Below are 21654 nucleotides of genomic sequence, written 5' to 3' on the forward strand. Positions count from 1 at the left end.
TTTGTAAGTTTCTTTGATTTTTAATAGATTATTGTTGTTTATTTATGCTCTCCTTAGTCATGTATAGCTAAACTCTCATTTAGGGTTGAGGATGAAGCATCACCATTGAATAGAAACTATGTTTTCATGCTTGTTTATGCTATTTGAGTTTATGAGCTTTTGATTTCTAATTATTTTACTTCTATTCGATTTTTGAGATAATTTTTGGATATCTTTTGTGATTTTCGGATACAAATGATGATTTGAGGTTGTCTCATTTAATTGTTTGCTTGAATTTTTATTTATCAAAACGTTGGATATTCATTGTGTTTCATTCAATGGGTATATTTGATGATTTGGTGAAAAACCTGGTATCCAATGTGATTTCTTCTTTGAATGGATATAATGGATGATTTGGGGAATACCGGGTATCTTTTCTGATTTGTGTAAAGAACGGATTCATTGAATGATTCAAACGATTTTTGAAGCAAAGTAGAACATACCTAAAATTTGTATGTGAAAACTTTAAATATGTGTTGATGAGCATGAGAATATGTTGCTATGATTTGGTGGGTGTGATTTCCAAAACCTTATAACCCTATCTTTTGATTTGTTAAGTTTAAGTTTTTATTTTGTTTAAAAACCCTAAATTTGGAGTTAGGTTAAAATAGGATCAGTTTGAATAGAAATTAATTTTCGTAAAACAATTTCCTATGGAATCGACCTCGCACTTGCAAAACGCTATATTGCAAACGATTCGTGCACTTGCGAGTTAAATAAATTTGCACAACAATACTTCTTAAATTTATACTTTTAGTAAGATAAATCATAACGTATTTTCCTATTTCGAGGATGAAGTATAGTTTAACCAATTCTTAGATTGACTTTGACAAACTAATCTTTGTAACTTGGTTTGATCAAAATAAATAAATGACAAAATATATATACATAGTTAAGTAAACAACTCAAACAAAATAAAAAATAAAAAATAAAAAATAAAAAATAAAAAATAAAAAATAAAAAATAAAAAATAAGCTTGATCTACAGATCCCAACGGCCAGCTCAAAAGAGAAATACCAGATGGAAAGGAAGCACAAAATTAGAACTCAGTTGAAGCCACACGTGCTGTAGTGTTTCACATCACATCTTAAAATGGAAAGTCCAACATCTCATGGCAGAGCTTATTAGTTGGCCGTTAAATCATAAATGGCCCATTTTTTTAAAAAGCTTTGGTTTCTCCGTCTTTCTTGGAGACCATACAAATGTCTGTCGATCCATCCAACTCACCCACCATTTTCTGCCGATGCATCTTCCAAAGCCACTCACTTCTCCGTTTCTTCGACACTCTCAGAAGTCAGAATCCCCTTAGACCTGTCCAATGGCAGCTCCTTCACCCACCACCTTTTCACAGCACATCAATTTCTCCATGGATGTCCGCAGAACATCATTAAAGACATCAACAGTAAGTTCTAGAATGCCCTCTCCCTCCCGTTGCGGTTTCTGATTTCGATCTGGTTTTGTTAATTTCTTGTCGTTTTGGCAACAGATCTTTGGTCCTAAGCTGAAATCAGGAGAAACTGAACGCACCCATTTGAGATTGTTGACTTCTTTCAAGTAAGCTTCTGTTTCATTACCATTGTTACAAATTTGTTTATTTACCCTGCTGTTATGCAGTTATTCTAATAGTTTTTTGAAATACGAATCTAATGAGATGTTTTGTTTCTTTCTAATTTGGAGTAGAGATTGATTTCAATGATTCAGATGAGGATTACCAAGAACTTAGAAAATGTCAATCTGATGTAATTGTTCCATGATTTTTCTTTTTTAACTTTTCAATCTGTTGAAGCACAACTCCATTCAAAGCATCGTGAAAACTGTTAAAGTTTCAACTCACAGCGGTAATGACAAACATCCCAACGAAGACAATGAAGAGACCATTCATTGAATTTGTAAAGTTGAAGATAATGATTAGATAGTTGAAGAGATCTTACCTTTCATTAATTTATATGTTAGAATATGTATAGTTAGATAAAAGATGAATAGTAGTAACCTCTCATTATCGATGTAGAAGTTGTAAGGTTGTATAGTGGTTATAAGTACCAATATATGGATCCCTCAATTGATAGGGAGAAATATTTTGAATTCACACTTCTTACACAATCTCATATAAAAAGGAAAAGAAATTTGTTATTTCCTGTCGTTAATGATTTTGAACTGAAAATTATTCTTACAAGAAGGGTGATTTCATTTTTGTTTCGCACAAATGACCTTTCTTTTGTTTGAGTAATGTTATGGCCTTATGGGTTACAACGTGGTGTCATAAGCTTTTAATTTTTATTGTTTATGATTTACTTACACAGGGAGATTTCTGGGTTTCTTCAGATTACAAGTGTTGTGCAAACTTCACCACTCACCCTGACAGATAAAAAGTCTGTTTTAATTTAAGATCATCCACTTTATAATTCATTGAACTTGAACATACAAAAATCTTTTTTAGTTGCTGCTTCTTTCTTTCTTTCTTTTTTTCCCTGTGCTTTTTGTATGCTATTTCAAATATATTGCTTTGATGCTTGCAGGACTGGTACACGTTTAGAGTTGAAGGCTTCTAAGGAGCCTCCAGGGCTGACTAAGCAACTTGACAATAGTAGGCTGGAGAGCTTGGCTGAAACTGAAAATGTGTGCGACGTTTTTGAAGATCTGAAACATCGATTTCTGAGATTCAAAAAGCGTAAATTTGAGTAAGCAGCAAACAACTCTGGCCTAAAGTTGTTGAGCGCTAAAGCAATTACTTTCTTCTAAAGTGAATTATTATTTGTGTACAGAGAAAACTTGGAACATTTTCAAAATCTTGCCCAGGGTCAAGCACCAAAGGTGATAATTTTTTCTGGTTAAGTCAATTATTTATTGTGCGTGTTATATATACATTGAGAACATCGTGGATGGATAAACTGTTGCTTTTAGCCTCATCTTTTTTTTTTTTTTTTTTTTTTTTTTTTTTTTTTTTTTTTTTTTTTTCCTGTTTGTGTCAGGAATAGATAGCCTGTTAAAACTAACAAGTTCTGGAACAGTTCATGATTATTGCTTGTGCAGACTCTAGAGTTTGCCCATCAAACATCCTGGGGTTTCGACCGGGGGAAGCATTTGTGGTCCGAAATGTAGCAAATCTAGTACCCCCGTTTGAGGTACATATTACATTGCATTTGGTTTATTTTGAATTTCTGCTTCCCAGCAGATAAGCACTGAGGCTACAAAGTGTTTTCCCCCTTCATTTTTTTTTTTCTTTCTGTGTGTTCAGAGTGGACCCTCAGAAACAAATGCTGCATTAGAATTTGCTGTAAATGCTCTTAAAGTAAGTATTTTATGCCTTGAATTCTAGTGTGCGTGCTTCTTTATTTTCTTCACTTGTGTATCGTAGATGCCTGTTATGCATGACATAGGAGATTGATCAATAAAATTCTCTGATACAAATTTGGTACCGGAGTTGAATAATAAATTATGGCAAAGCACAGTGTGGAGTTCTTGCAAGAACTTTTAAGAATAAAATTGACTAGGACAATGAACTTGTGTTCAAAGTTATTAGAATTAACTTTTGATCATCGAACTTTATCAAATCATGACTGAACCTTTAGTCAGTTTCCTGAATGATAAAAGTGCTTGATTTTTTTTTCCTGAGAAAAATTGCTTGAAAACTGAAAGCATTAATTCAATGACTTAATTCACCTCTATGTCTGGCATCTTAAATATAATGAAACATGGACAGCTATTTTGCAAAAAAATATGGCAGTTTTGTTTTGTTTTTGTGTTTTTTGGTTCTATGAGAAATGGTGAATGACAATTATTATTTTGCAGGTTGAGAACATACTAGTCATTGGCCACAGCCGCTGTGGAGGTATTCGTGCCCTCATGAGTATGCAAGATGAAGAAGATTCAAGGTTATATGAAGACAACACCACTCCTTATTCTACCAGTATTTTGCATGTATCATTTAAGTACCTTTTCTAGGAGAATGTTCTAGTCTTTTGAGTGTATCATTTATTTGGGGTAGATAACAGTGCTTACATGTTTTTTCCCTTGGCTAAACTTTTCTATACAGTAGCTTTATTAGAAGTTGGGTCGTTGTTGGAAAGAATGCAAGCTTAATCACAAAGTCTGCAGCTTCCAACCTAAGCTTTGACCAGCAGTGCACACACTGTGAGAAGGTAATCTTCCATCCTTAATTTCAAATATTTAATCCCATTGTATGACTGTTTGATTCAACATAAATATTCTCGTCTTTATTTTGGTAATAATGCAATGTATTTTGGAACATGGGATTCAAAAGATGATTACTATGTTCGATGCCTTCCCTGTCTGAAAAGTACATCTTTTTCTGGTGCCTAGATGATCATTTTATTTAGAAGGTGAAATTAGCAGTTCTCTCTTTAATGCAATAGGGAAAAGGGTAAGGGTGGAGGGCAAGGATCCTCTTCCTTTCAAATGAAATGGATAGTATCAATTTTATGGATGTGATTAAAGTTGGTACATCTAACAGTATACATTATGTCAAATTTGGCACGTCTTTTAAAATTTTTTGAATAATGTCACATAATATACACCGTTAGATGCACCACCTTTAAATCTTGACCATTTCATTCTATGGGGTGGGGGGAGGGATTTTGATATCAAGAATGTACAAATGAATGGCTTTCAATAGTTAAGCTTGTGAGGGAGGTTTTGAAGCACAATAGAACACAATTTCTTGAAGGACTAATGGGTGCTGCTCTGAATATATAAAGATGGATACATCAGATTTATAAAAGGTTCTTGCATGTTGAGTATCTAAGCTTCTTTACATGTTTCTGTAATTCTACCACAGGAATCAGTCAACCATTCCTTGTTAAATCTGCTCACTTACCCATGGATAGAAGAAAAAGTGGCCAGAGGAGAACTGCTTGTGCATGGTGGGTACTATGATTTCGTTGACTGTACATTTGAGAAGTGGACATTGGATTACGAGGGAGGCAATTTGGAGGAGAATAGCAGATTTGCAGTCAAAAACCAATTTTATTGGTGCTGAATTCTGCTACTACCGTCTCTGTATGCTTTCTTGTTATTTTATTTTTGCCTTTTCAGAATTTATTTCCAGTGCGACAGCTGAAGCATAGGCTTAATGGTACACACACTCCCACGCTTCCTGACATGGCTTTTAAAATTATCATTTAATCACAATCTAATAGAAATTTTAAAAGTCACGTCGAAGAGTGTGGAGTGTGTAGCGTATTTTTTAGGAAATATCTACCCTGTTGTATATGTGTATCAATGAAATATGTTATTTTCACGGTATAATATACCTGTATTCCTGATGTAATTCTACTGACATCCCTTGTCTTTGTAAGTTTTACATGTTTGTTGTACTCAATTGTTCTAATAAATTGGTTCCTCGAATTGTAGTCTCATGAAAGTAATTGGATACGGCAGGGCATTTGATTTGAGAGAAAGGTATTGATGAGTGTGTGTAAAGTCACCAGCATTCAGTGCTTAATATCTGTCAATGATTTTATTAGAAGTTGGACAGCTATTACAAATAGAATATTATTTATTTATTTTTATTTTTTTAGCAATAGTAGGGAAAAGGGAGATCACAGGGGTGGATATTTTCCTGCTCCTAATTTTAAATGGAGGATAGGTTGGGAGAGCGGTTGGAAATGCTTTTAAACAAACGATGGGAAGCAGCCCAGTTAGCTACTTGGTGTGCATGAAAGTTGTCATGTCTGAAAATCTTCGATGAAGGTTTGGGATTGTGTTGGGAAACATAGCTTTCAAGAAAAAGTTTCATTTTCAAGCTTTTTTTCAAAAGTGCATTTTGACATTCTTTTAGAGCAAAAAAGTCGAAAAAAGTCAACAAAAAAAAAAAAAAAAAAAAAAAAATTTGAGTTTCTTTTACTAAAAAAATAGTATTTGAAAAACAAAAACTACCCAAACATGTCCTAAACTTTTTCAAAAAGTGCGTTTTGGCTTTTTTTAGAGTAAAAAAGTCAAAGAAGCACTTAGAATTTTTTACCAAATAGGCCAACTTTTGGTTAAGCGCAGTTTTTTAAGTACTAAAAATACTTTTTAAACTTTCTAACACAATCCTAACTAGGTTCTAATAGACAAATTTTTACTTTACATAGATTTTTTATGTACTAAAAATACATTTTAAGCTTCTTAATATAATTTTTAACAGGCATGAAGAAATTCTAGATGAGATGAAGCTGCTCAAAGATGATGGGAGCACAAGACCAATCAGTGAAGAGCTGTGCCTTGTTGTGGGCCAAAATGGTTAGCATAGAATCCCCTTTGGGGTTTAGAGAAGAACCAATTTTATTGCTAAGAACTAAGAAGGCTAAATGAGCCTCCCCAATATGGGCTTTCACTGTGGTCACAATGATCTTAAGAATATAAGGGATCTTGGGCTTGATGGCTTTGTGAACTAACATGTTCCTGACTAACCAAATTTGGTCCAAAGTCATTGAATAGTGAATATGGAATTCATGAATAGCCTTCTTAGGAATGGCAAGCATTGATTGGGGCTTCAAGATTGACTTGGCCCATATTTCAATGGGCTAGGACCCATACAACATTGGAGTTTAAGGGCTATTTGGAACTCCGCCAAATGATTCTCGCAAAAGGGCAATCCAGCAGGAGATGTTGAATATTTGATTTGTAGTTAATTTCTGTCATTTTCTTGGTACGATCACTAGTAGCAATTTTCTTTTAATTTTCTCTAAATTTAAGGAATAAAATTGCCTTTTGCTTCTCTTATCTTTTCCTATATCATTAAAGTATTATTTATTTTTTTCAAAATACAAGTTTTCTACCTATCCTCACATTTTTTTACAAAATTCTAACACAATCCCTAATAAAAGGCAAAAAGAGGAGAGAGGAGAGAGATAGTTTATGTTAAAATAATGTTTAGAGAAGGTACAATGCTACCTAATACATTGATGTATATGTCATTATGTCCTCAAGGACTACTCAATATACACTTCGTTAACTTCCCCTATATTTTTAATGGAAAAAAAAAAAAAAAACAGTTATATGCCTCGGTAGATTTATCTAAAATAAATAAAATATATTGTTGACTCAATTTTTCTGTTGTGTTCGTGAGTTTTCTTTGATTTGATAAAAAGGCTTTTCAAGCGCATATGTACCCTTTTCGTTTCAAAACACGAGGTTGAGTTTTTTCATTTTTTTTTTTTTTGGAAGAAGGGAAGAACGATGCGTACATGTCGTATATCACCAATAGTGTCTCAGCATTTACCAACAAGAAGTTTTGTGTCAACAAGAGCTTTCAATTTTATCTCTATTATTCATTAGGATAAATGCTCTAAATTCTTCTCGTGCTCCTAAAAAAATAAGGTGACTTGTAAAATCATCATTGAACTTATAATTGATCGCTATTGAATTTTGATTAAATTGTAATTTTAAAAGGCATTTCATTTTTTTATGAACATAAAAATAATACATGAGGAGACTTCTAGAATTACTCGAATTATATAAAGTGATGTAACAATGTTAATGAATGAATAGATTCAATGAAGATGTATTATTTTGAAATTATGCTATTGAGATGGAATTTTTCTGTTTGACTTTGACGTGCGACTTTTATTCCCTTCTTTAATGATAAGACTCTATTAACAACTAATTGTTGGCAAGTGAGAAGGGCTTAAACATTAAATCTATTTTTTTTTTTTTTTTTTAAAATTTTTTCTTGATCAGCAGAAGTTATCATATATGACAAAATTGTATAAGGTATGTGCCTCGTGTTTTCAGTTTTTGGCATTACCTTTCGGGGCAGACTATGTTCAGGTGGGCCATGACAAAACTGCTTTGCAAATTGTAATGAAAAATGTTAAATTTACAACACTAATACAACAACTGCACAATTAATAATGTTTATTTTTTTATAAGTAAGAGAATTTCATTAAAAAAACGTAAGGCGCCCTTAAGTACACAGGAAGTATACACAGAAGCAAATTCAGCTAACCCATAAAAAAAACCAAAAAAAGCCCACAAGAAATCCACAAGAAAACCCCTAACAAGCATAATAGAAACCTCCACAAAATAAGAGAAACCCCCAAAAGTAACCTGCGAATACAAAACCCCGAACCCGATGAAAGACTCACAGACCACAATTAATGTTTATGAATCAAAATCCTTATAATTTATATTATTTTTTTATATTAGAATAATGTTAAGAGAACTATTTTTCCTTCTCTAGATCTATGATACAACTTTTGATTCTTTTGGTGTTTCCTTAGTTTAGAGTATTACAAAAATATCTAATTCAAAGAGGTTTTTTAGAAAACTTTCATATATTTAAAAAAGAAATAAGATTTAAAAAAGCTAGTTTAGTACTCTTAATTATAAAAAAGTAAGCAAAAGTTATCAAATATGACAACAAATATGGGAATTCTAGACCCTGTACAAATTTTGGAATTTTCCATATGTTTTTTGTTATTAACATGAGAAAGGTTATAATAATATAAATAAGATAAAGGGTTAAATATATTTTAGCCCCCCAAACTACCACCCTTTCTCCCGATGGCCCCCTAAACTACCAATGCTTAGATTTTGGCCCCCCAAACTACTACTTTTTGATTTTTTGGCTCCATCCATCTATTTATGCCGTTAATTCTAACAAAAATTAGCCAAAAACTCGAAAATACCCCTCCCTTAACCGTAAGAATTTCAAAGTGTAGGAGGAGTATTTTCGGAATTATGTTTAGAATTGACGGCATAAATGGACGGATGGGGCCCAAAATTCAGAAAGTGGTAGTTTGGGGGACCAGAATCTAAGCATTGGTAGTTTGGGGGACCATCCGGAGAAAGGGTGGTAGTTTGGGGGGCTAAAATATATTTTTCCCTAAGATAAATTATGGGTGTAAACTCGGAGCGGATTCTCGGTTATTGGGTAATAATTGGAAATCGGCTCCGGAGTCACCGGTTATTGATTTTCGACAACAGATCCCGGACCCGAGTACCCAGTTATCGGGGCTGGGTACAGTATTGTTCTCTACTTTCTCAGTTTCTAGATAATCAAACGGAGGGTAATCTAACCCCAAATTCTCCTCCCAAGCAATCACTATTCAAATATCCCCAAAAACAAGAAACAATCAGACAGGTATTTTATCACTAATTTCTTCAGCATTTCCATCACCATACTCAATTCAAACCCAATCACCTGAATTAAACCATAACCTAGAAAGCAAATTAGCGGAAATTTCTTCATTTCATACACGAAATGCAAAGGTAAACTTACAAACTCTGCGACGCCGCCACCGTCATCGACGTCTGCCGGCTCATCCAGTACGACATCTCCGGAGTCCCCTTTGGATCTCGCCTCGCTGCCCTCAACCACAACGCCAGCTCTTTGCACTTTTCTCCGAGTGTCGATCTCTCACGCACCGTGCTCATCATCCCCGTCGGCTGGTATTTTGTTGCAGATTGAGCGTCAGAAGCAAAACTGCTCGCAAGTCCACTGGAGGAAAGATTCCCAAGAAGCAGTTGGTTCCAAGGTTTCTGCTTTTCAATCAAACTCGTATGCTCTCGTACATGAGTTTCTTGGAAACTAAAAGAGAAGGAAGAGCTGAAGTGAAGGGGAATGAAAGAGGTGAAGACAGAAGAGGCGAAGAAGAGTTTGAAACTACCGGTCTAGAGAAAAGGGCTTAGGTCAAAAGGTGGAAAGGACGGAAAGGTCTCGTGTAGGCTGGTGTAGCAGTAGGGGCCCGGGGAGTAATTTTATTTTATTTTTTTAATAAATTAAGGTACCCAGAGTCGGATATTTTTTAAATTCAATATCTAGATCTGGCTCTAGTTCTGAGTATCTGATTATAAATAACTGGATAACCCGGTTTTTTGGTTTCTCGGAGCCGGTTAATACCCGGATTCAGTTTTTCGGCATGTTATAATCGGTCCGAATTTATACTTTTAAGATAAATACTATATATGCTCTCAATTTCACATTCTTAGGCTCCGTTTGTTTCGACGTAAAATATTTTTTGTTGAAAAATGTATTGAAAAATCATTTTCCTAAAATTTTTTACAATAGTTAGTGCGTACAGAAAATCATAATTTTTTTTTATTTTTTTATTTAAATATTTTCATTCAATGATATATATTAACCTATAAAAAACAATTTTTATTTACAACATAAAAATATTAAAAAAGGATGTCTCAATTGGGTTTCGGCGGAGGCCTAATGAGGATTTGGCATTGGTTCGATGGAGCCTAGGAGTGTTTTGGCAATGGTTTGACAATTTGATAATGAGAAATTCAAATTTAAAAAATGATTTACGAAATTTAAAAATTTAAATAATTTTTCAAAACTAAAAAATCTTTTTATCAAACCAAACATAAAAAATTAAAAAAAAAAATCTTTTGAAAAACATTTTACTTCAAAACCATCGGAATGTGCACATTTCTTAATGTAACCCAAAAAATTACCATTTAATTGTTGAGTAGCATCTTTTATAAAATAAATATTATTTTATTTGATTTTCTGGTCATGATTATTTCTGCGACAAGACAGACCTTAATATATACGTATACCAAGTAACTCCTGAATGGACGGTTGTGGGGGACGTGACGGGTACGAGGGTACAAACATGTCATAATTTCTGTCCAATGATGCAGCGTGGCAATCTGTACGGAAAGCAAATCCCCACCATATAAAATAACCAATTTAATTATCTTAAGCCACTGATCCCTATGATCTTAAATAGAAGAAAGTTTCCCTTTCTCTTTCTAATCACCAAACTTCGCTATATACTTAAAGTTCTAAATTTGCTGATGAACCCCTCTGCTTGGCCGGAAAAAGGAACCTGAAAATTTACTTTATTTAGGATGTTCCCCTAAAAAACAAAAAAAAAGGAAAAAGTTTCATTCTCTCTCTCTCCCTCTCTCACCCTATCTTAAGACTTTTGGTGGCAGAAAACCATTCGTCGCTTTGTAGCTCTGTGTGAAATGTCAACAGCTAGCCCTACAAAGACAAGAAAGAAAAGTAGATAATGAAGCTAGAAAAGCGGTGTTCATTAATTCTTCTTCTCCTTCTTCACCTCCTTCTGTAAACTAGGGTTGGTCTAAAATTCTTGACTAAATTTGGAAAAGTACCTCTCTTTCAACTGTTTTCTGCAAAACCCATCTTTCTTCTTTCCTTTTTTCTTTCTCTACAGTCCAGTCTCTCTCTCTCTCTCTCTCTCTCTCCAAAATTTCCATTTATAGAATGCTTAATAACTAGAAGGGTGGAAGATCTGCCAAATTAGTTGATTTTTGTCTGAAAGGTAGGTTAGATTTTAGCTTATTTTTCATTCTTCTTTCTATTATTCTCTCTATGAGTTATATATACTCTTTCTCTTTGTGGAAAGACTGGTTTTCTCTCACATTAAGGCTTCTCTCTTTCTATACTTTTTCATGTATATGAATTTGCATTTGCTCTCTCTTAGATACTGGTTTGATCTGAAACTTTGATTGAAAACATTTGTGAAGGATAATTATTCCTCTTTTGTACAAGTATAGTTTTGAGTTCGATCGGACTGATAATTCGGTTGGTTTGATGTAAAGGGGCCGTCGGATTATTTTTTGGAGCAGAAATGACGAGGAGGAAAATCCAGATAAAAAAGATCGAGAACACGACGGCAAGGCAGGTGACTTTCTCCAAGAGGAGGAGGGGGCTGTTTAAGAAGGCTTTGGAGCTCTCAACTCTCTGCGACGCTGAATTAGCTCTCATAGTCTTTTCTTCCACTGGAAAGCTCTTTGACTACGCCAGCTCAAGGTTTCTCTCTTGCACTAGCTTGCATCTTTCTACTAGACAAACACATTTTTTCTATATATATATATATATATATACACCTTAATGCCTTTACATCGTTTTATTCATGCATATTCTCCAATGGTTTCATCATTTCTTGAGAGCGAGAGAGCGAGAGAGAGCCAAAAGGTCAAAATAAAGATCCAAATCAAACAACAAGACTGAGCAAACCTATAGAGTGACTGAAAAAATGTACTAGGATACATCAAATAAAGAAAACAAAAGTACTACAGTCTACAGAGTCTTATCACTTACGGTTTCTGCAAAGCACAAATTCTCAACCTTTAAAAGAGAAGTTAATATCACCTAGCTTGAAGGGTTTCATATGTCGCTGCTACCTATTTGACTAGTCACTGTAATCCATATTTTACTTAATTGTTGGGCTTCAATTAGGAGTTTCAACGTTTCATTTCATTCCTAACCATCTTTGTGTTTTTGCACTTCCTCCTAATTGTCCTCCTACTGAGATGCTGATAGCATTTGTATAAGCATGTCTTCATAAAATATAGTGTATACGTACCTAAATGAATGATATAGACGGTGGATTGATTTAGGAACGTACTTTGGGATTATAACATTTGATTTAGAAGACAAATTGTTATCATGAAGCTAGCCACAAAATTGTGTTGTCTTGTTGATATCCTAATACAGTTTAATTAGCTTCTTCTTCAGGTTTAATCCTTTTCCTATATATATTTTATAGTCTTATCTACATGTTAATATCAACTTGGTATAATAGTGATGTAATTATTCTTACAAATAACACCTTAAGACTTGCTTTGTGAATGTATGGAGAAAGTTCAAAGTGTATGCAATGCATGAACAAATTGAGTACTGAAAAGAAAGAACCACATTAATTATTCCACTCTATTATGATGAACCACTAATAACATAAGTAAAATGTACAACAGATGAGTACGTACTATGATCACATTGTGAATTAGTCCAATAATACTTGCAAAATTAATAATTTCTAAGTTAGTTGTTTGTGATTGTATTGTCTTGTTTGGGAGAGAAATTTATTTAATGAGCTTGCATATTTGGTTTTCCAGATAGCATATTCAGTCTCCTAGAGCAGAAAAGCTAGACTCCCTCACAATTTGCGCTAGATTGTCTGCTTCGACTAGTAGTGCTTTTTCCTTATAATATCTATGATGCATATGATTACTGTTGGCTATAGTAATATTAAATAGAGCATAATGCAACCTCAAACACTACAAAATCACAGTTTTTTGGCAACGGCTGAACGTTGAAAATTGGAGAACTCACGTGTACGTACGCTAAGAGAGAGAACAAAAAAGGAAGAGAAACAAAAAACTTGTAGAGGGCTTTGTTTCCTTTATTCAACTTGATCAAAATGACTTGCTTGCAGTGGTATTTATAGACTACCAAGGATCCTTCTAGCTTCTAACATTAACCTCATTCATTTACATCACATTGAACTCTCAATTTCATTATAAATTCTAAGTAACTCCCACGTGTAGGATAAATCCTATGTAACTCCATATGACTCCCATGTAACTCCTACATGCTTAAAAGCCAAAAGAGACAAGCTCTTGAAGACACTTTAGTAATTTAATTACAATAATATTAAATTATTGGAATTAAGTTTAGAATTCAATGCCCCCATTTAAACTTAATTTCTAGTGAGTCAAAGTAACGTTCGTAGCTTGCTAAAAAGCATCACCCTTGGGAGGATTTGTTAAAATGTCCGCAACTTGATGATAAGTCTTCACAAACTTGAGTTGTACCTCCTTCTTGACAATACATTATCTAAGAAAATGATATTGTGTGTCAATGTGTTTACTTCGATCATGAAATATTGGATTTTTCGCCAATGCAAGCCCCAACTTGTTTTCAGGAAAAATATTTTCGTAGCTTCCTCTTGTGGCATATGTAGTTCTCTCCACAATTTGCTCAACCAAATTGCATGACAAACACATGTTGTAGCGGCAACATATTTGGCTTCACATGTAGAGAGTATCACAATTGTTTGTTTTTTTTAGAAATCCAAGTAAATGCCAAACTTTCAAAGTAGAAAACAAATCTAGTAGTGCTCTTTCTATCATCCACATCTCCAGCCCATGATCTCTATCAATTTAGGGCACAAGTTTGAATTCACTAGAAGATGAATAAAGCAAGCCAAAATCAATTGTACTTTTGATATAACCAAGAGTTATTTTAGCCTCCTTGAAATGTGTCATGCTAGGTGACTCCATATAGCGACTAACAAGCCCAAATCCGTAGAGAATATCCGGTCTTGTGAATTTCAAGTATCTTAAGCTTCCAATTAAAGTCTTGAAATCGTTGAATCCAAATATGATGCTTCTTCATGGTTTGACAATGTGATTCCACATTCTATAGGAGTGCTAACGGATTTGAAATTGTCCATATTGAACCTCGTAAGAATTTTCCTTGCAAAGCCTCATTGACAAATAAAACTTCCCTCCTCAATTTGCTTTATTACAATTCCAAGATAATTGGACATGAGTCCAATTTCGGTCATTTCAAATTCTTGAGTTATTGCTTTCTTAAAATCTTCAAACATGCTAGGGTTCTTGCCTGTAAAAATCAAGTAATCTACATAAAAGCAAACAATCAAAATATTTTCCATTCTCACGCACCTTAGCATTGAGAGTGTATTTATGATGGCATTTGGTTAATCCATTCTCTTGAAAGTATTTATTGATTATACTATTTCATGCCTTTGGTGCTTTCTTTAAGCCCACATTTTTCAATTTCAAAACTCTCCTCATGCCCAATGATGACATAGCTCATAGGTGGTTCAACAGAAATTTCCTCTTCAAGAATTCAAGAAAGCGGATTTTACATCCATTTGAAAAATCCTCCACTTATTTTGAGTCGCAAGAGAAATTACCATTCTTATGGTTTTCAAACGTGCAATGGGAGAAAAAAACTTCACCATAATCGATGCCAAGTTGTTGATTATATCCCTATGGGCTTTGTCATGTCAGCCATGACTCGGTTCAGGTTCTTTGCCACGTTAGCCACGAATTGGTCCACAAACAAGATTGGGAGCGAGAGTTCATCTTGAAGGGTCTTTTCCTCTTCAAGTTCTTGGGGTGAGGGGACTTGTGTGATCTGCCCTTCAATCCGTGGAGGTGGTTGCATGGGTGGGGATCCGTTATGACCCACCCCAGCCCATCCCAATATGGGAAAGAGTGGGTTGTGGGGGACCCCCTGCCCCCACAACAATCTCTGTGGGGCTTGGGTTCCCCACAAACCATGTAATGCCTCCGAAATCAATTAATTAGTAATTAACTTAGTTCTCCTCCAAAAACCTACTTACCAAGTAAATAAGTTTCAAGTGATCTTTTAATCCTACAACTAAGTGGAAAAACTATGGAAATAATAAACTTTCATATCATAATATAGGTAATTCTAATAAAATCCATAAACTAGTAATTAACCAGAGCAAAATACTAATCTCCGAAAGAACTCAATTAACGTAATAATAATCCATCAAGTATCTAAATCCCAAATAAATCTCCAAAATAACAATATTTTAAAACAATACAAAGGAACGATAAAAGTCTCCCAAAACCAAAGGAAAGATAAGTCTAATAGTCTGTGTCATCAGTGTTTGCAGAAAACTAATCGTCGACATTCAGCCAACAATGGGCACAGTATAACAAGAACAAAACCACTACAAATTCATCAAGATGGCCCTCAACGCAAACCACAAATAATGCCACAATCTAGGGTCTAACTCCTCAAAATAAGTTTTGCTAGGTCCTACGCAGTCACCCACCTCATATATTCCGCCATCTAATAGTTGATCAACTGTAAAACAAACATGTTTTATAGGTGGAAACAAATTGAGTGTAAGCCCACGACTTGGCGAGTAAATATCACATGAAAGACAGTTATCAATGCGGTGAATTCATAGTTTGATTAAAAGATTTCAAAACAAAACATAGCATCGTGTGAGATAGTTCTTGGAAAAATATCAATGCGAAGAATAAAATGCATTATACATATAATACATGATGTAGCAGAATCATAAAGTTATAACTCAACTTTATATGATCTATTTGTGCCCTTAACTTGTTCATTGTAGGGTTTGCGCATCCCGAGGGACCTCTGGTACAAACACCGATGCCCTAGTGAAGTACAATAGGAGGCACCAACTAGTAGTTCGACTGGGTTTGACCCCAGGTGGACCACAGTAATAGAGATCCTGTTCCATCGTGACCACCATCCGTATATAGTTGAGTCAGTCACTTATTTGGCCCATTGATCCTAGTGGCAAAAACTTAAGCATAAATTTAGACCATAAGGTCTTGCCCGATTAATGGTAAGCCCATGACTAAGAGTCATGTCGTATAATGCAGTAATTCTTAGTCTTTTACATGCATGCAGTGATAAATACTTACACGATGTTTCATACATTTTCAATATATTTCATGTCGATAAAGTTGAGATCACAATGTTACAAAATGGTTTCGTGCAACTAGTAAGCATGCATGTTTCATATACCAAAATAATAGATGACATTATCCGTAACACCCCGGTCTTATATTGAAAAGATGAGTAGCCCACATAGAGAGTCAATGGTTTATAAGAGATGCTTATGGGTGCTAAGTCATACATTACTTACTAGGTAAAACTCGGCTTTATAAGTGATTCTAAGGAAACTTTAAATTGACTAGTCCTTTTGAGGTAATAGCGCAGATATAACTAGCTATTTTCCCTTTGTTGATACTAAAGGTATCTGAGCCACTTAGTAATGTCATGGGGTATTGTCAACACTGTATGACGTGACCCTGACTAGGACGTCAGGAATTTAAGGGAAGGAGTTTGCAACACCCTGGTCTCATATTGGGAAGATGAGTAGCCCACATAGAGAGTGTGTAGTTTATAAGAGCCGCTTACGGGTGCGAAGTCTCACATTGTTCACTTATTAGGTGAAATTGGAATTTATAAGTTATTCTAGGGAAAGCTCCAAATTGACTAGTCCTTTTAGAGTAATAGTGCGGATGTGGGTACATAGCGTTTTTTCTTGGGTTGTTATATTATCCATGTGAGTTTCACTCACATTGATCGTAGGAATTATCCTGAAAAACCCACCTTGAACTCTTCAACAATGTTCCATGCGGAAAAAAAAACCCTATTGTTAAAAGGTTCTACTGGACGAAAAACCTACCCTACTACCCAAAAATGACAAAACAAGGTGCTAGAATAGGGCAAGATCGATCTTGGCAAGGCTAAGATTGATCTTGGTTGGGGTGATCGATCCTATGTGAGGTAGGATCGATCCTAATAGCCTGTGATCGATGCTGAGCTGAGCTTGATCGATCCTGGGCAATCTGAGATTGATCATAGCACGTCCCGAACACTCATGAACCCTGAAGAGAGCTATCCTAACCTTAAGAAGTCTCCTAAGGGTTTTATAACTTTAGAAGGATCATCCTATACATCATTTAAGGCCTCAAATGTCAAAACCATGCATATGCATTTCAAAAGACTAAAGGGTTCGCAACTTGATAAACAAACACAACAATCAACAACCTACAACAACAGATCTTGTCATATCAATCCGAGATGCTAAAATTCCAAAATAATCCGATTAAAACAGTCATCAAATCAGAAGCTATGGTTGAACGGAAGAAATAGTAAAACTAATCCCATTACAATATTCTAATGATCAAAACAAACCAAGAACACACTCTTTCTCTCTCTCTCTCTCTCACACACACACACACACACAAAGAACTAGAGACAAGAATCACTCAACACGAGAGATTAAGAATAAGAAATGATATCCCCACCTTGCAAGGATTTGAAACTCTTAACAAAAACTCCGGAACTACTATATTTTGTCTTTCTATCTCCTCTTTGATCCTCAATCTTAGTACGCTCTTGGAAATTTGGGTAGACGAAATGGATTTGGCCAGGATAGATCGTAAAAGCTGGGATTGATCCCTATAGTTTATGGGACGCTAGGATCGATCCTGGGGTCCCTGGGATTGATTCCTCCAGGGGTGATTGATCCCCCCCCCTCCCATTCCAGGGATTGATTCCCTAGGCCAAAAATGTGCCCGAGAATTGTTCTGGGTAAATGTTTTCATCCTCACATCCAAAACTTGATCCCAATTAATCCTAAGGTCCAAATCATTGATCTCTTAACCCTAGTTTAGACTGGGTTGTTACAAGATGCATCCGTGGGGTAGGGATGGGTAGCTGGAGAAGCCCACCACCACCCACATAGTGGATTTCCCCACCACCATGTTTCTATTGATTTGGAAACGTATGCTAATCTGGCAAGGCTTACGAGGAGATATGTACGAGTGTCGTATTGTTATTTGCCACGCTTGTTTTTTGGTACAGGTGGCAAATGGCTTACTGACAGGAGGGAACAAAATGAATAATTTTAAACAGACAGAAAACCTATAGACCAAATTTATCACTTTTAAAAACCCAAGAACTCATTTGATAAATATCAAAAGCACTGGGACCAATTTTGGATTTAACCCTTATTTTTAAACTCTTTTTGTAGCTTTTCCCATGTCACAGTATGAATTTTCACCTCACAAGACCTTTATTTCTTAAGATATTCCCATTAGATGTTGTATAAAATTTTTATTTGTCTATTTAAGTACATGCCTTTTCAACTTGATTGCCTCAATTTTTACATTACAATTATCCGGTACATTGTTGTATTCAAAAACCCTTTCCATTATATGTAACCAATCAATGAATTTATCTTGATGCGCCCTTCCTTCAAACTTTGGAATATCAACTTTGATGTCAAAATCTCATTTGAATTAATGATTCCTTTAAGAACGGTTTGATTTCGGACTATGATCACGATGAAAGGGATTGATCTCCTCTCCCTTATTTTTGGAACATTCGTTCTTTGATCAATGATGTGACGCATTATGTTTCAAAGGCTAAGAATGGCCCAAATGTTGTAGAAGTTGTTGCACTTAATCTTCTTAATTCCTCTGTCTCAAAATGCACGAAGATTACGCTGGTAGTTCGGCGTCTCAACATCTTGTAAATGACAACCAGGACCTCGATTGACAATTGAACCCTTTGCTTTGATACCAAGCTATGTCAGAAAAGTTTTAGAAAATTAAAACGAGTAAATCAACAAGAACAATCCCAAAACAAAAATAACAATTTACCATCCAAAGGAAAAACACCCAAGGAGTAACAATTTTATATGCCCTGTGACGACCCCATTTTTTTTATTTTTATACAAAACAGAATCGCACAGTAGGATGACGATTAGTCACTAGCCAACACATAGTACACATTCCATAATATGTACCTGGTACATCAGAGTATAACATCTATGCAGCAGAAAATATCTATGCAGCGAAAATTAAATCTTATAAAACTAACAAATGTTATTTACAACAACAGAGCCATTACATTGTCTATCTGTTTAAGGCTTAATAAAAAGTATTAATTAGAAATCAAAAGAATGGTTGTACAAAATACGTGTCACCTGCCACACAAGCCACATGAATAGTCTTTACAAAATAAGGACTATCCTCGAGTCCGTGACAGATAACCGTCACAATGAGTTTTAGTCATAGTACTCCAAATACAAGGCAACTAGGTCATCACTTACATCCTAGGTACCTGCAGCCAAAGCATCAACATCTACATGGTCGTGGTGATGGCCACATCCGCATAGGTGGAAGTATGAGTCTACAAGCTCAGTAGCATAAAACTCACTAAGTTTTCACATTGAACCGACATTTTTTTTTTCTTTTATCATACGTTTACAATACCAGCTACCATTCATATAACACTTCTATTTAAAACATTTCGTAGTTGAACAAGTAAACACTAATATAACATAAACATGTGAGCATCATACTACGTAGCTGTGAATATATATATGCGTTCTAATTTACCGCTTGGAAGCACATACATATATGCCCATCTACAACATGCTATTTTTACATAAATACTATGTGACTCAACTATACTTGTATACAAACTTTTCAATCTTTGGGAAACACTAGCATACAAGTATGTCTTAGTAGAAAACAAGTGGCATCTTACCTAGCTATATAGAGATACGAGCATATCCAAACCTTTGGGAAATACAAGTATCTAAGCACAATTAAGCTTAGTGCCTTTAAAATGTCGTATGCACTCTAGCCGTAACCATATACGTAGGCTTTGTTCCATTCAAACTCATAGGCATATCGATACGTCTAGCATGAAAGCTCACTTAAAACGTCACATAAAACATCATATAAAACTATGCCAGGCATGCTTTCTTGTACATCATTCTTTCACATTCTTTCTTTCTTATCACTCTGGGACTTGTCCCGAAGGCGTCTAGGATATCCTTTCGTATACATACTTAACATCATGATGGACTTGTCCCTAGGTAGTCAGAGCTCGTAACTCACTCATTTCGAGTACTCCTCCATAACATCATCATTAGGTTTACAGTATCGAGGGCTTGCCCCCATGGACTTGTCCAGTGTGATGCTGGGGACTCGTCCCAATACTTTAATTTCTTATGCACTTTCTCATTCATATTCGTGCTCATGCCTTATGCTATAAAATCATCTTACTTTTGCTTTCATGTGCATGCTTTCAACACATACCTCTTTCATAAATCATAAACATCTCATGAAATAATTTTCTCATCAAAATCACAAAAATCATATCTCTTTCTCATCATACTTTAAGCTCATCAAAACATACTTCAATCCGTACTTTCATACTCATATCTTAAATCACATAAAACATCATCATCCTATCTCAACATATTTGAAAGTATTGAAGAACACTCAGACACATACTATCATAAAACATCGCCGGCTTGGATTAAACAAACATATCATCTAGGGCTACTATAAAGTACACAAAAATAGTATCTTTCTCAGTGAGTAGAATACTCACTTTGGCTGCTCGGTATTAAGCTTAACGGCGGATTCGTAACGAACGCCTTGCAATGTATCTCTGTATCAACACATTGCATGACACATTAGCATTTCTAACTTTAACTCCCAAATAACTATTGAATTGCTCAAGGGCTATACGCATGTAAAACCTATAGAATTTCTAGGGTTCCATTTGATAACACATTCACAAATATACTAACTCATAAGATTATCTTTGGGTTAGAGACTTAAAACCACAATTTAAACACTTAAACCACAAACTAGGGTTTTGGGACCTTTACCTTAAATTCACCAAAATTTGACCCAAACTTGGAGTTTGTTTCAAATGCTCAAAAATATACGAAACCTAAAAAAATTTGGAAGATTAAACATAGTGTCTCAAATTTCTACACAAAATCTAGAGAGACATGAATTTTCAGATTTACCTCAAATCAAACGGTGAAAACATAGATATTGCTTTGTAGATCATGTTTCCGAAGTCGGATTTGAGATCGGAGGCTTAAATCTTCAAGGATCAAGGGTTTTAAGTAAAAACCCTAAGAGAGAGGAGAGTTGGCGTGAGAGAGAGAAATTCTGAGAAATGAGCTGAAATCACCGTTCAACATTTTTTATACAAGCTTGTCTAGACGCACCATTAGCCTGTTCGGACTCGCGTTTTAGAAACTGCAGATGGGAATTTTCTGTAAGTCCCGCTCGGACACAATTTTAGCTCGTCTGGACACATGCATGTGTTGAGACTTTCTAGAAGTCCAGTCCGCAAACTTGTCTGGAAACAAGTGCGGACCTAGACTTTCTGCCAAGCTCATTCAGACACACATCTTAGCTCGTCCGGACACGCTTCGCAAAAAATCCATCTTAAGTGTTTTCTAAGTGTTTCCTTACATTTTCTCCTAATCCCTTATTTAATTAGTCTAATTCTTGTTCTTAATGTCTAATTAACTTTTT

General features: G+C 35.1%; 2 protein-coding genes across 5 annotated transcripts in view; both read left to right on the forward strand.

Annotated features, from left to right (window-relative positions):
• Nucleotides 1–1192: 1192 nt before the first annotated feature.
• Nucleotides 1193–5500, forward strand: LOC133881004 (beta carbonic anhydrase 5, chloroplastic-like). 3 transcript variants are annotated; one of them, XM_062319973.1, is made up of 10 exons: nucleotides 1193–1441; nucleotides 1526–1593; nucleotides 2340–2408; nucleotides 2556–2717; nucleotides 2802–2850; nucleotides 3048–3161; nucleotides 3275–3328; nucleotides 3829–3911; nucleotides 4076–4178; nucleotides 4835–5500. In XM_062319973.1, exons 1-10 carry the CDS (start codon nucleotides 1358–1360, stop codon nucleotides 5033–5035), a joined length of 987 nt encoding a protein of 328 aa, XP_062175957.1. In that variant the 5' UTR covers nucleotides 1193–1357; the 3' UTR covers nucleotides 5036–5500. The 3 variants fall into 3 exon arrangements, with proteins under 3 accessions (XP_062175957.1, XP_062175956.1, XP_062175959.1); XM_062319972.1 differs by having other exon boundaries at nucleotides 1194–1441; nucleotides 4073–4178; XM_062319975.1 differs by lacking the exon at nucleotides 2340–2408 and having other exon boundaries at nucleotides 1197–1441; nucleotides 4073–4178.
• A 5501-nt stretch (nucleotides 5501–11001) lies between these two features.
• The window catches only part of LOC133881577 (MADS-box protein JOINTLESS-like), an 81182-nt gene continuing 70529 nt past the window's right edge, over nucleotides 11002–21654 (forward strand). Inside the window, exons 1-2 of one of the 2 annotated variants that reach the window (XM_062320530.1) lie at nucleotides 11002–11282; nucleotides 11563–11773. In XM_062320530.1, coding sequence (XP_062176514.1) covers nucleotides 11592–11773 — 182 coding nt within the window. In that variant the 5' untranslated portion in view covers nucleotides 11002–11282; nucleotides 11563–11591. The remainder of the gene's footprint in view (nucleotides 11283–11562; nucleotides 11774–21654) is intronic. The other variant, XM_062320529.1, reaches the window with a different exon arrangement.

Source organism: Alnus glutinosa, chromosome 11 (assembly GCF_958979055.1).
Source record: "Alnus glutinosa chromosome 11, dhAlnGlut1.1, whole genome shotgun sequence".
NCBI classification, from domain to species: domain Eukaryota; kingdom Viridiplantae; phylum Streptophyta; class Magnoliopsida; order Fagales; family Betulaceae; genus Alnus; species Alnus glutinosa.